The 15,358-nt window shown below is 30.9% G+C and overlaps 2 protein-coding genes across 4 annotated transcripts; both read right to left on the bottom strand.

Moving 5' to 3' along the window:
- Positions 1–220: 220 nt before the first annotated feature.
- On the bottom strand, positions 221–1,903 carry LOC126845697 (6-phosphogluconolactonase). Of its 3 annotated transcripts, none has more exons than XM_050584526.1 (5): positions 1,822–1,903; positions 1,425–1,606; positions 957–1,157; positions 585–868; positions 221–506 (listed from the first exon to the last, which is right to left on the bottom strand). In XM_050584526.1, exons 2-5 carry the CDS (start codon positions 1,558–1,560, stop codon positions 387–389), a joined length of 741 nt encoding a protein of 246 aa, XP_050440483.1. In that variant the 5' UTR covers positions 1,561–1,606; positions 1,822–1,903; the 3' UTR covers positions 221–386. The 3 variants fall into 3 exon arrangements, with proteins under 3 accessions (XP_050440483.1, XP_050440482.1, XP_050440481.1); XM_050584525.1 differs by lacking the exon at positions 1,822–1,903 and adding an exon at positions 1,696–1,815; XM_050584524.1 differs by lacking the exon at positions 1,822–1,903 and having other exon boundaries at positions 1,425–1,813.
- Positions 1,904–4,516: 2,613 nt separating this feature from the next.
- On the bottom strand, positions 4,517–13,774 carry LOC126845696 (uncharacterized). Its single transcript, XM_050584523.1, has 28 exons — positions 13,527–13,774; positions 13,245–13,446; positions 12,970–13,179; positions 12,648–12,905; positions 12,385–12,518; positions 12,071–12,305; positions 11,711–11,998; positions 11,394–11,636; positions 10,974–11,128; positions 10,633–10,909; positions 10,273–10,546; positions 10,048–10,178; positions 9,840–9,977; positions 8,893–9,000; positions 8,633–8,797; positions 8,318–8,469; positions 8,039–8,174; positions 7,455–7,696; positions 7,187–7,365; positions 6,847–7,082; positions 6,635–6,787; positions 6,305–6,469; positions 6,087–6,230; positions 5,827–5,999; positions 5,530–5,746; positions 5,247–5,438; positions 4,741–4,892; positions 4,517–4,655 (listed from the first exon to the last, which is right to left on the bottom strand). Exons 1-28 carry the CDS (start codon positions 13,544–13,546, stop codon positions 4,598–4,600), a joined length of 5,037 nt encoding a protein of 1,678 aa, XP_050440480.1. The 5' UTR covers positions 13,547–13,774; the 3' UTR covers positions 4,517–4,597.
- Positions 13,775–15,358: the final 1,584 nt, after the last annotated feature.

The raw sequence follows: 15,358 nt of genomic DNA, 5'->3' as shown, positions 1-15,358 counted from the left end.
TGTGATTTTAAAACATATATTTATTATTAAACATAAAATGTGATATTTTAATAAACAAATATTTAATCGCAATAATGAATATATTTTTTAATAATTTATAAACTATTTAAAAAAAAATAATAAACCAATAACTCGTTTGTTCTTTACAAATAAAAATTCTAAAGAATAAAACAGTGTAATAAATCGAGTCATCGACTGGTTGTTGTTTTAAATACTCAAGTTCTTTATAAATATATATATATTTTAATTTTAGTTCCGAAACAGAAATAAAAACTAAATTGTTTAAAAGTGTTCCTATTAAAATTAACCAAACACCTTACGTAGTTAAAAACATAATCATCATCATAAATTTCTATTACTTAATTTAAATATTTCATGACAAATTATTATAACGAAGTTTCTTCTTGTAACAATTTGGCTGCGGGTTCGTCCAACAGCCATTGGACACTTCCGTTGGTCGGTTGAACCCTGTTGGCCGGTAAGGGTTCATTATCCTTGAGTATCCGCTACAAGTGGAAGGGCAAAAAAAATAAGGATTACCTTGATAAATACAATTTTACGTAAAAATAATATATTTACAATACCTTTAAAATATCTGCTTTGGCGGCTCCGGTTGCGACAAAAGCGCAATACCTAGCGTTGTTCAATAAAGGGAATGTAAACGTGATCCTATTCGGCGGAGGTTTGGGAGAATCCGAAATGGGTGCGACCCACACGGAAGTCTCTTCACATAGTTTGTGGCCCGGGAACAAGGAGCACGTATGTCCGTCAGGGCCAGTGCCCAATATTAACGCGTCAAAACGAGGTAATTCGTACGGAGCGAAATACACTGACATTTTTTTAATGTAATCGTTTGCTGCCTCGTTTACTGAGAATAAAACAAAAAAAATAGAAAATTGTATTATAGTGAACACGTTACAGTTGAAAATTAACATAGAATTGTATCGAGTCGTTACCCGAGAGCTGAGGATTTATTTTGATAAATTGATCTTTGGTAATGGGCAGTCGTCCGATCAATTTATCTCTGTACTGAGCGTAAGTGGACTCGGCGTCGTCGAACTGAACTAGGCGTTCGTCGCAAAAGAAAAACCTCCATTTCGACCAGTCCGTGACAATTTTTGGTAAACATTCGGCCAAAAGCGTCACTGTCGATCCGCCTGCAAAGGGAAGACGATGTATGTGGAAATTGAAAATGTATAAAATATTAACCACAAAAATAATTCTCTACAGCATATGTCACACCGTCATTGGGGATCGGTAAGATTGTTGCCGAAATACGCATAGGTATGCTAAAGAGAATTATTTTGGTGGTCGAGGGTTTATTTAAATATTTAACTATATATAACCACCCAAGTGTCGATTGAGTTTTTTCTAGATTAACATTGTGTTTTGTTTAGTTGAATAAAATATGCTCATATCGTTACCCGAAAGACCAATTTTGAATACGGCGTTGCCTCCTTCGTTGAGCACATCGTTGGCGAGTTCCGATAGATTTTTTGCCAATTCCTCGCCCAACTTTTGATTGTTTTCGAACACCGAAACGACTCTGGACGACGACATTTTCGCGGTAGGTTTCGGTTGTTGCAGTCGTTCACCTTGACGTCGACTGGAGATTAAAATAAAAAAAAAAGTAATAATACCTAATGGGTAGGTACGAGTTGCATGCTAGTAATAGGTATAAAATATACTATGTACAGAAGGTAATTATTATTATTGCTGTATATCGAACCGCCGTTAGATATTATTATATTTATATATATTTTTTTTTATCGGATTAGGTACCTATGAAATACATAATATTATACTATTATAAATCATTACTATTATTTTCCTTATACGAATATTGTTTTTCAGATAGTGAAGAAAGAAAAAAAAAGAGAGATAACAATGCTGATAACAATATTACACCGTCAACGTATTATTTACATATATTTTTATCATTCGGTGAGTGTTATCAGTAAAGGTATAATATGATAAGCGGCCGTCACGTGACGTTTGAATGAAAAAAAATTGTTCACTCGACAGGTGGCGGTGGTGGTGATTGGCGTCGGTCCATGCTGTGTAGATATTATTAGGTATTGAAAGAAAAATATGAATGGACCATCAAGATGCTTACAATCGGCCCAACATAATACGGAGATAACAATAAGGGGTCACAACGTCTTACGGCTAAGTACCATAGCTGATAACCTCTTGGCAAAAAGAGACAGAGAGATATATTCCTGTGAAAAAAAGACCCGTCTCTATCTCTTCCCAGTGGCGTACCCAGGGGAGGGCTACTTAGGATGGTGGTCCAATTTCAGTTCTGTTTGGCTTTACATTACTATGTCGATTTTCATTTAACACATTCCGGTTATTTGTAATTGAATTTGCAGTTTTTTCAATATTAAAGCCCAATTTTGCTTACATAACAATCAAAAATCCGTTTCCTACACGACCCAGTTAAAAGTTGCCAAAGACCTGGTTTATCAAATTTTCACAAGGAAAACCTAATAGTCCATAGTTAGCCAATAATTCATGATGCTATTAGCATCGATGATTTAGGAGTCCTTAGTTCAGAACTTATGCAGACTAGAACTAAGGTAACAATAAATTTAAAAAGAATATTTATTAATATTCAATAGGCTGGACTTAAAACAATTTATTTTTATTTTTTTTTCTGTTCTTCTCTCGACATTATGCGTTCCTTTGGGTAAAAAAATATTTCCTTATTTTTTCAGATATTTAAAATTGTTTTTAGATTCTACGAGCATCAGCTTCTTATAAAAGAAAATCGTATTCGTTAGTTTTAATTTTTTTATGGTGTAAATATTAATTTTAAATAGACGTTGCTTATATAACAAATTATCCTATTTATGAAAAGAGGAATAAACTAGTATTTTATTTTTTACAAATAAAACTATTATTGAACTAATTTTTTAGTCCTTAGAAAATAAAATGTATGAAAACATTGATAAATTAACCCTTAAAAGTACCCTAAAATATTTGTTCAAGAGTCAAATATACTAACTAAATAACAACAATTTACTTCTAAAAATAGTTAAGAAAAAAAAATAATTTTTACTTAAATAATTTGTTATCCAGCTAACTTTTTATTCGAATAGTGTTGCAACAACTCTGGTTGTTGTTTAAATAAGTATTTAAGATTTTAATTTAATGTTTTATTTTATACAAATTTTGGTAAAATTCTTTATTGGACATTTGGATTTGAGAAATATTTATCCAATTGACTGATTTTATTTAGTTGATTATTTGTAATTAAGTATTAAAGTGCAAACAAATATTTAACATTTTATATTTAAAAAAAAAAATCTAATTGTGAAAAAAAACATTGATTAGGATACAGTAGAGTATTCTAGCCTAGAAATTAATTTAACAAAAATTGTAAATCGCATTTAAAAACTGTTAAAATTACTAAATTGCTAATGTTCAATGGTTTGTACAATTAACCTAAAAAAACAAGATATTTAAACAAATGATTCTGTACTTTTTATTTAATTGTCAAATTACTCAATCAAATATATTATACTGTCAATAAAATTATTAATAATTGTAGTAATTTATATCACTTAATTAACTAAAAAAAAAATGGTGTTTTAGAAAATACAAACAAATAAAAATTTCTCATCATGTGACTTTTAGATCAAATATAGCATTATTATAATGACGAAAAATTAAAATGAAGTCACTAGAGATAGTAAAATAATAATTAACATTATAATAAATCAAATTATAAAATCACAGCTAATGCGAAAGGCATTTCATTACATTACAATTAACGTTATTTTGGGCTAAAAAAAATAAATAATTGTTCAAATTATTTTTGAAATCTGGACATGTGCCCTTTCCGCAATTAGCGGTTCATATAATATGATAATAAATAGTAATTAAATAAAATAACTTACTTTCCACAGTGTGATTGGTAGATTCGAGTCGTAGTTGTCTAAGATTAACTAGTATTAAATAAAAGTATGATTTTCGATCATTAACTGTGTGTAATGAATATTTTATTTAATACGTTTAAAACAAGTATGTTACGGAACAACTTACCGTAAAGTGTAATTCGAACAATCCTGTACACACTAATACGGAACTTTTACCGGTAGACACATTTGATTGTACAAACATAAATATTATAATCCTAATCTTATCTGTAATTTTGTGGTCATTACCGCTAATAATTAGTTTTTTTTATAATAACACACACATTCGTTTACTAGTTTTAAATAAATCATTTATAAGCAAAGGCGACCTAGTTGTTGTTATTATTCGTGTAAAAAATATCTATACAGATTATTATTTTTGTTTCGACAAAAGATCAAAAACGAATCGTTGCTTCAACTTTTACACGTAGACGTTGCACTTAAATTTATCAAAACACAAAAGTATAGCTTTATAGCTAAATATAGCTTTATTCAGTTTGTTATTTTTTAAATGATCGTCGTACAATCGAATAACGCTTAATTTCAAATTTATATTAAAAAAAAAAAAAAATTGAAATATTTTTAAATTATGAATTAATTAATTATCATAAAAATAAAAATAAAACACCTAACCAGTCTTTTTGCGTTATCTTATTATTATGTTATTATTTCGATTAATAATACGACGAATACACTGTTCTCGATTCTTGGTCCAACAACGACAAAGGCGATCTAAAAAACAAAAATAATAATAATTTTTTTAATCAACGACCAAAATTGAAATTAAATAATTGTTTAGTGCCTGTAAATGTTATACCTGTGGATGTCTTTGATGAATTCTAATAATTTCATAAAACCGATTAGTAAATCATCCGATCCGTCGCCGTTGGACTGTTGCGATCTAATATCGACCAACGTTATTCGCCTATCTTCAACGTCTTTACTAATGGTTCTGTAAAGGAGCAAGCTCTGAAAATGTAAAAACGATTGACACCTGTTAAAAATGACTAGATATGAAACTTTAAATGACTAAACCAAAATTGTTACATTGAAAATTTCACTAATTTCTCAAACATTAAAATATAAAAAATTATAAAAATATATTTGTATGTTTAAATAAAAAAAATAAAACAGAATTAATAGTTAATATTAGTGTTAAGACTTTGCAAAAAAAAGTATGTTGCGGGTACGATTTATCTTAGCTAAGGACTCGTTACGCGAAGAAATCAAAAAGTCATCATTTGACACAATAGAACAAAATCAATACCTTTTGGGTTCGGCTCGGTGTCCGTAATTTGTAAAAAATATGAATTTTATTATTACCATATTTTTTGCGACGTCGGCGATCTCGTTTAAATGTCGATGGTTATCGTTGTTTTGTGAGACTTTCATCAAAAGTTGACTGGTAAATATGTAAACGCACAAGTCCAACGCCTCGTTCAAACTCGTCAGATCGACGTCCAAAGCATATCTCTCGTTCAGTGCCGATATCAGCGACGTGGAAATAGTACCGTGCTGTTATCGCATAAAACATTATAATTAATTATCTTAAACTTGGGTACATTTAAAAAGTATATTTTTTTATTATAAATGTCGGTGGTCATACCCTTGTGATTTTGTCCGATAAGAATACGACCATTTCGATTAGCCCGTCGATGGTACAAAAAGTGGTGAATTTTTTGTCGATTATCACTTCGTTGCCGACGATATTTCTGAAAACGCTCACGTCCGTTTTGCCCAATTGCAACAGAGACACCATTTCGTAAGGCGGAATCATTATGCGTGCCAGAACCGAATTACACGAGTAGAGCATTTCGAAAAGACTGAAACATTTAATATTTTCTATCAAAATTTATCGTATTTAAGTGGTTGTAAATAATTTGTAGATAATATTATCACTTACATTTTTCTGGTCTTGTTGACCGCTTGTAAATCGTGCTCCGTAAATATATCTCCTCTGGTTTTCCATCCGGTCAAATTCAATTGTACTTTTTCATTTTTGTACATGCTCATAATGAGTTTGTCGGGATCGTTCAACTGCGAGTACGATCCGTAAGCACACTCCCAAATGCTTATCTATAAACAATTTGTATGCACACATAAAAATGGTGAAAATAAATGAAAACAAAACATTATCAATATTACAACTGAAACACAACTTACAATACATTTTTCTAAAGCGATATAACATGCACCTCCGATCGACTGCCAATGGTAGTAATAACTTTTGGACACTACGAGATCCATTAGCTCAACGACCGCTTGGACTAGACTTAAGTGTGCGCTCGATAATTTCATATTTGTCGGCTAAAAATAATAATCAAAAAACCTTTTTCATTTTTTTTAACTCTAATACCGTGAAGTTTTTTTAAGTGACGTACGAAATTTAGTATGGTAGCCAAATCTGTATAAATGGAAGTGATCTGTTGTATCGCTTCTTTTTTTACACAGCTGTCGCAATTGGTTAAAAAGTTGGTCAGCATTTTGAAATAATTTTTATACAGAACCATCCTCTTAGGCTCATCGTACTTGGTTTCGACGCCATTCTGTAAAGAAAAAAAAAGAAAACTCATTGAATAATCGGAATTATATACGGGTACGCCAAACACACGTCGGTTACGACGTTTACGGCAATCCCTTTGGTCGACCAAGCCTAACGTGCGTTCGATTAATTTATACATTTTAATTTAATAAATGAAAAATTTACTCACGGGTCTAGACACGATAAACTTTGTTGACAGTACGGCACACAATTGTTTAATTATTGCCGGCTGAGTGCCGAATTGCGAGTGAAATTGTTTAAAAGACGAAATATACAACAAAAAGTCGGTGACTTCGACGGTCACGCTATTGATTTTATTTTCCTAATGTCAAACATAAACATTAGAACAATTTTATAACAGTTTTAAAAAAAAAAACTCACTCTGTTGTGTTTCTCAACCAGAACGAGCATTTGATTTATAGCGTTTGTCAACAAGTATGTCTTGTGCCAATTCGATACTTTTGTAACTACTGGAATGATTTTATAGAATAACGCGTTGGCCACTTTTAGATTTACTAGTAACGTGCGATGATCGTTTTGGCTTAGGTCGTCGATGCAGGTCAATTGTTGTTCGGCGAGTTGACAAACGCCTTTATAGATTTCTTTGAATAAATGTTCTGGAAAACAAACACAAAGGTTATGTTACATTGAACATTAAAACTTAACCATTTTTACATTATTGTACTGGTCTAATAACAATAATTGTTTAATCATAAGAAACCTTCGTCGTTATTCGCAGGAGCAGTGCTATCAGCGTACAACAAGTTTATTATTTCATTGACTACGAATAGTACGGTCGTTTTTGAAATTTGATTCTTAGACAGAGATTCATTTTCGTTGAGCAATTTCAATATGGTCAACACATGATCGTTTGTTGTTTTGTTGTTTAGGATACAATTTCTGCAAATTCGAGAACAAAAATATTGTAACATATTCGAAAAAAAAAAAATAATACTGTACACCTAAAAGAATATTTATTTACAACTCACCGTTTCCACATTTCCAACATGATCAGCAAACACTCTCCCAGACTGGCTATCGAACTTAAATCGTTACCTTTTAATTCCAATATAAACATTTTCAAAACCTTTTCGACCACCTGACACTTGTCGGTTACGGCGTTATTTTTTTTTTTCAACACGAGCAGAGTGAAAAACTTCCACGAATATATCAGTTTTCTTTTTACATCGTCGGTGTCACCGTTGCTTTCTTCAAAGTATTGTAAAAAACTCTGCAACAATTTATAAAATAATGAACAAATGGTTGATATTAAAAAAAAAAAAAAACAGTACAGTCAGATCAATGTGGACGGAGCATATGGGGTGGTCACAATAGTTACAACTGAATGTGGTAAAATCACTTTCAAAAAAACACTTTGATGCTAATCTATAACAACCATTGAACCGATTGATTTATTGTGTGAGCATACTTAAGCGTTTATTTTAAGGGTTTAAAAATATTATTATAATCGCTTAATAATAGCCTCTAGAACAATTTTTTTCATCGTATAAAATATGTCTAACTACATAATATAAATACAAGATAAATCATAGAACTGAGTATTCACACTTACCGTTAACATACTATTAAGTCTGGTTTTCAAAAATATGTCCAACTGCTCGGAAAATTCCTTCTTATTATCAATCGGGCACGAATGAGCTTGAAGTGATAAAATTGAAAACACTTCAGAGTTTATTTCTGGAATCATTCTAAAATATGACAAAACACCACAACATGTGTCATTCAAGCTAAAGAAAGATCAACCACTGGTTTGTGAAAAAACCAATGTGCTTTGCTTAAGTTATTAAACGTAAGAAATAGGGCTCATTATTCGATATTTTGTACTACTTACTTGTTATAAAATAACGGTTTAAATATTAACTTCCAAAAACTACCGTTTTGTTCCAAATAGTTCATCGCCAGATTAAATCTATTATACCACAGCGTGTGAATGATTCCCAATGTCTCAAGGTACACTTGACTTCCGTTTTCTTGTTTAAAATCCTTTAGGAAAGATAATTATAAGACATTTTGATTTATTGTCAATAACTTATGCGTATTACTCATTTCACATAGAGCGAAACATTGATTAAAACCGTTTTAATGTATGCGTACAAAAAATGTATACAACTCAGGTTTGAGGATACGTCAGGTACGTTTGACTTACGTCTGTTTCTAGTTCCAATTCGATAAACCATAAGATACTGTCGTCGATATTTTCAATTCTTTTTTTTTCCTTAATGCACTTCTCGAGAAGTTCCACATTTAAAATAATTTCAAACATTTTGCACTGGTAAGCGATCGCGTTGTGCAAGAACTTTAACATTTTCACCTAAGCACAACACAATTAATAAATAAATAAATTAGAAAATACTTTTTTCAACGATGTTCTAATTCTATACTTGACAAAGTTATAATACTACGCACAATGTTTGTGGAATGTAAACGATGCAACTTCAAGTACGACAACATTTCGTGTCGAGCTCGTTTGTCGTTATCAAATCCCATCGAAAGACTAAACGACACAAAACGCTTCTGTAAACAGAACATCACTGTTAATAATTTGAAAACCAATAAAAAACATTTGGGTCATTCCATGTCTATACAACAAGATTTTTAAATTTCTCACATTAGTCTTTACACAGCCAATGAAAATGTCTGAATGAAAGAAAAAAAAACTATTACAGTCGACCGGTTCAAAAGTAACAGGCGTGTAAACCCGGCGTTAATAAATGGGCATAGCAATATTTAAAACAATCATAACTTGTATTCCAAGTAACTTAAAAAGGTCTAGTAAATAAGTGAAGAGCGACAATCTTTCTTAATAAAATAAGTGAACGTTTTTTACACTTGCCAGCAAAAATAAGGAATGAACAAGTTCATTGAAAATGTTTCCAAGCCAAATTTTCAATACCTAAAATAAATGTTCGCCAAAATAATAGTGTAATATTCTGAAGGTTTTAAATTAAATTAAAATGAAAACTTTAAAGCAAAAAAAATAAACATTTTTTGTTCTAAAATTTGACATTCTAATAAAATATGACATTTTAAAAAGTTCCTCAATACCATTCTTAAATTTTAAGTTACGCCGTTTGGAACGATACAAACGATTCATTTTGATTTCAAGGTTTAAGTATATCAAAATCAGTTGAGCTCTCAGATTTCTTATTATTAATAATTTTGAGGTAGTAGTATATAAAAATGAAAATAAATATAAAAAGGTCACTTTTGAACAGGTCGACTGAAACATTTTTTTTTTTTTGTTCCAATATTATTATTCATTTTTTACAAACGAAAAAAAAAAGAAGACAAAGGTAAGACGCATTGTTGATTGTAAATGGAACGACCTGTTTTTTAAATCAAATATGTTATACTTCTGCGAGCGTGCCGAGAATGGTGAGCGACAATATATTGAGTTTGTTGTGAAACACGGTCAAACGGTACGATAATAAATTCGACAATCTTCTCTCCGGATCGAATAACGCTACATTTTTTCCTTGTTTAAGCACAGCCTAAATTGTTTCATACAAAAAATATTAATTAATTAAAAATGTTATTCTATAATGTCGTTTGTACACATACCGATGATGGTTTAGTGTTAATAATGTAATTGAGTAACGATAACGCAAATATGAGAGACTGAACATTTCGTTTACCAAGTCCGCTGGTCCAGCTATGGTAGTTGTGCATTATCTTGACGAAATCGTTTTCTCCTAAACGAGGAACAACATTGGACGATAGAACAATTTTCAAAATCGGTAAGTATATTTTTTAAACTGATCCTCTGACGGAATATGCAATTTTTACCTATAGTAGATATGTTGAGTATAATCAACGACGAAATAGACGATGGACTGTGAGCCAAACATAAATCCAACACTTTTTTCACTGGTACGAGTAGAGCGTTATCGTCGGCTTCGAGCACAGACACTACATAAATTAACCGCATGCACGCCCAGCCCAAATCCATTTTTTCTTTCGATCCCATAAAGAAATCTGTTACGGCTAACAACGGCATGACGCTTTTAAACACAAACATAACACCGGATGTGGCACACTGAGACGTCAATACGTGATCAATCTGTGAAACAATGTAAAAAATAATAATAATAATCCACTATGATCAAATAATAACGATGACTTTGACAATGAAAATATGTATCTTACTTTCAAAGCGGTTTCCACGAATTTCACATATTGAGTCAAAACCGGATAGACGTCGGGTCCGTTTTTTAATATCATTAAGGCGATAGAATTTTGAGCGAATGGATGTAAATTCACAACAGAATCTTCGACGCTACTAACAAGTGACGGAAAAAAATTGTTTGCGTTAAAATAGCACATCGTTTGTTCGGGAAAATACACCAAAATGCACCTCGCCAATTTCAACACTTGAGATACGATATCAGGATCAGCGACGTAATTTGAATCAATGTAGGATACGCTAAAAAATACCATAAAAATAATACACATAATATCTTTTAAAAAAAAAATTCAAATGACTTTACCTAGGAATAAGTGTCAACAGACTTTCGCACGTTCCCATTAAGTCGTCGTTCAATGACGTGGCTACTTTTGCTATAGTCTGAATTAGTTTAATGGAACTCATCAACATTTCTTTCGTCACATTATACGAATCATTCTTTCTATCTTCGTCACGGCACTAAAAACATAAATAATTTTAACAGAATTTCTGTAAAATAAATCAATACATAAGTATATATTAATATATATCATTAAAATTTTTAAATGATGAAAAAAAAAAATTAAAAAAAAAAAATTAATATAAAGCAAATGGTCTGCTTAATGACTATAGATAATTTTTTTTTTTTATTCTAATGACATATCCAAGTTAATTTTTTATATCTAAAAACATCCGATACTGAACAAAAGGCGTTAATATTTATTTTGAAAAGAATATTACTTACCATTCTAAAATTATTTATTGCAGAATTCAAAAAATAAAAAACCGGCACTTTGATACTGAATCGAACCATTTCACCATCGCTTATGAATTTAGTGTTATTCGGAATTTCTAAATTGCAAATCGCATCGTTGACGAGATATTTTTCAGTCAGGTAAAATGTGTCCGTTTCTTGTTCGTAAACATATTGACCGTCGGGTGGAGATACGGCATTGAAAGTGTTTATACTGTTCATTATGCGCCACACCTATTTTTAAAAAATTGAAAATTATTTTACGTCGCAAAAATGTATATTGTAACAATACAATATATTATTTATACTTTATTTAAATTTTGAGCAGATCCTTTAATAATGCCGACAAACAAGTCGAATAAGCTGCACAAATCTACTGGATACATTTCTGTAAACTTTTTCACAAACAAACCGATGCCATTTTCTGTATCACTTATCGCTTCAGTAGACAGCTGCGGATTTTTACTTAATAGACATAACAATAGTTTGATGAGTGTGGGTTCGTAGTCGATCAAATCGAATACATCCAATTCTATACTTTCTATGATTAGACTTTCACACAAAACCCTTGCCAATTTGTCGGTGATTGGATGATCCTGAAATTAAAAATTGTAATAGACAACAATAATAAAACGTTGAAATATTTTACCACACACAAAACTAATTACTTTTACAACCGACGACCGACACATGTCCAATAAGGGTGGCCACAACTTTAATTTACTAATGGCGTCAGTGTAAACTTCTAATTTTTGTAAATTCTTAAGTCCGTATTTTCCTTTTAGATTCAATATGGTCCAAGCCATCAGTACAGCTCCATATTCACTGCTGTGTTGTATCATTCTTATTTTTTTATCCGCTTCGTTGAATTCCTGATCGGAAGTCCAAATATAATTTTCAGGCCTTAATATATCAAAATAACACTTTAATTTAGTCACAAATATTTAACAAGTTTTATATTATACAAAACAAAATTATTTACTCCCAAAACGAAGTGATTATTTGTAACGAATGCAAAGTTTCTAAACTGGAAATCTGGCTCATCAGTTCGGCGTACATAGTTTGTAAATTGTTATAGTCGTACTCAAGTGTCTGATTTTTTCCGAAATTATTATCCTGAAACAAGACGGCGATTGAATTTGACAAAAATATTGAGACGACAATAAAAACCATCCAACCTTCTTTCGCAACTATTTGTTATCGCTAATAAAAAAATAATAACTGAAACACTTTTAGATTACTTACAATCAAATTGTTCGTCCAAGTGTTAAAATCGTCTTTGGTTAATCTATCTATTCTTATCGAAGTTAGCACCATTAATTGTAAAAGTTCAATTTGTTGATTTAAAATAAATCCCAACAAATTCTTATGTACGACTTTCTGAAGAGGTTTGTACACAATCGTATCGAAAAAAGTTATTGACCGAACATACGACAGCTGGTTTTGTAGTGAAGCATACCATTCTTCCCAATTTTGTTTGCGAACAATTTTTTTGCATACAGCCTGAAAAATAATTGAGAATTATTATTTATATAAACAAAGAAAAAATTGTAATGTGTCTCCTTACGGAATAATGAGCGGTGTGGTTTTCGACTGCGGTCAAAATATATTTCAACGTCCGAAACAAGAATAATATTTCTTCGTTGTAAAAGTTCCAAACGTTTACACAAATATTATGTAATTCGTTTTCCGTTAAATTTTTATTTAACTTGTCGTTCTGGCATTCGTTTTCTTTGTATTTTTCGTACACGCTTTTAGCGTCTGTCTCGTTAATAAACTAGGTAAAAAAAATATAAAATGTATAATTATATATTATTTTTAATTTCTCCGTTTTATAATTACCAGCAATTGCGAGACAATAGGATACAAATAATCGGTATCTGGTTTATCGCCCTTGTAAAATACTAGCCTCGTCGACGAGTGTGGCTTGAATTTTAAGATGCCTTTTTTCATATCGTCCAGAGCATCGTTAATAAGCGACTCGATCGATTCATCTGCGTAACTGACGTTGAGTTTGTTCAACTTGTAATACAATCCTTTCCAACTATGATGAATAAGTGTGTAAAATTTATAAATAAACTGTACTTTAATATATTTTTTGAACGTCAACAAAACAATACTCACGTAAACGTTTTGGCACTCATGTTTATGTTTGTCGTCGAAACATCCGTTTGACCGCCAATGAAGTATTACAACCGGTAACGATATTAAACTGGAATTGAGCTGCTGATAGTAAAAATGCTATCGGTTAACTTAAATTGTATTTGTTTGGAAACCGATTGGTATTTTCTGTCTATATTATTGCCCGTTGATTTCAAAATTATTTACATCCTACCGTTCGTTTTTGTATTCATCTTGCTTCAAACATTTATTCAAAAATGATAAGTGAACCAAGCCGAGTACATTTTGAGGTTAATGAGATAAAGAAAACCGGCTGGCTGGAGGCGGCGAATGGCGGTTAAAAATTTAACCAAATCACAGATTAGGTAGATAAAACTGTGATATAACCATCGAGATAAAGAATACAATAAGTACAAAACTAATTGAAATTTTTAGTAATAATCGACTGTTTTCACATTTATTGAGATAGTGTGCATGAAAAATAAATATGTGCAATATTTCATAATCTGCTATTAAATTGTTTTCATATCAAAATCAAAATTTAAACTGAAAAAAAAGGTGTACGCAGTACAATACAACACTTAAATCACTATAAAAAAAATAAAATTATAGATTCTATAATGGTGTTATTTAAGGATACAAATTTATATTTTCCATTTTGTATCTTAAAAATATTTAAGGTGACATTTTGGATAAAATGCTAAATTAAATTTTTGTTGGAATCAGTTGTGCATCTTTATAATACAACGTGAAAAAAATATTTGAAGAGAATTTGTATAACTCTCTGATTGAAGTAGATATAATTTTTTTACATTTTTATAATGGCCATAACTTTATTTCTAAAGTTCTATTTTAATTACTTTAAATACTTTAATATCAAAAACGTATTTTAGATATAAATTTATATTTTGTATCTTAAATATATTTCAGGTAAAACGAAACACTCTATATATATTATTTATATATTTTTTTATCCCGTTGGCCATCACAAAGCAGCGGCTAGAAAGATTAAAAATAAATATTTCATTTGATAATTGTTATGCCGTCACAGGAAGGGACATTATCGGGTTTCGACGAACCGTATATTATTTTATATACTTTTTACATTCTTATTATAGCCTTAAATTTATTTCTAAGGATTCTTTTTTAACTGATATGACATTCTCTATAAAGATATTTTTCCCTTATGATTATTTAATGAATGATTTTACTTTAAACCAATTATGATAGTAAGAATAATTATTATGATCTATGCGTAGTTAAAATATGTTTGCTTACATTCGGTGCAAACTGTTTTTAGCGATGGCAAAACCACTGTTTTGTTTACACAGTTCTTGTTGTCACAGCCGCAAATTTTTATTTCATTGCGAATAAAAACACTTTTGTCTCTGCCGCTGCAAAGCTCAACCAGATATTGTTTCTAATAAATATTAAGACATAAAAATATCTTAGGCTTTATTATTACAAAGCTCAAATTTTCCAGATTTTTCAGAAACATCTTCTTCGCATCTTCGCATTACAATCCCAACTACATGATTTCAGCCACCCTAGTCTCACACCTACATTGATATCGATCTCGTAGTTCGTACTCCTCCGATGATCAACGAGATGTTCAATGACCCCAGCTATTCTAATACCACTCTCTTCAACTCTTTCCCTATACATTCATATTCACAACAATTTTCACTGCCTCTGCCTGATCTCTTCTCATAACATATCCGAACCATTTCAACATATTCTCTCTCATTTTCCCCACAATCGATGCCACTCTTAGACTCCCCTTGTTTATTCATTTCTTATTCTGTCCTCCCTAGTTACTCCATTCATCCATCTCT

Source organism: Adelges cooleyi, unplaced genomic scaffold (assembly GCF_023614345.1).
Source record: "Adelges cooleyi isolate 19-005CV unplaced genomic scaffold, UGA_ACOO_1.1 ACOO_flye_CR_arks_rails_tigmint_CR_PRNA_8, whole genome shotgun sequence".
NCBI lineage: Eukaryota > Metazoa > Arthropoda > Insecta > Hemiptera > Adelgidae > Adelges > Adelges cooleyi.
This window is presented reverse-complemented; position numbering and strand designations above follow the sequence as displayed.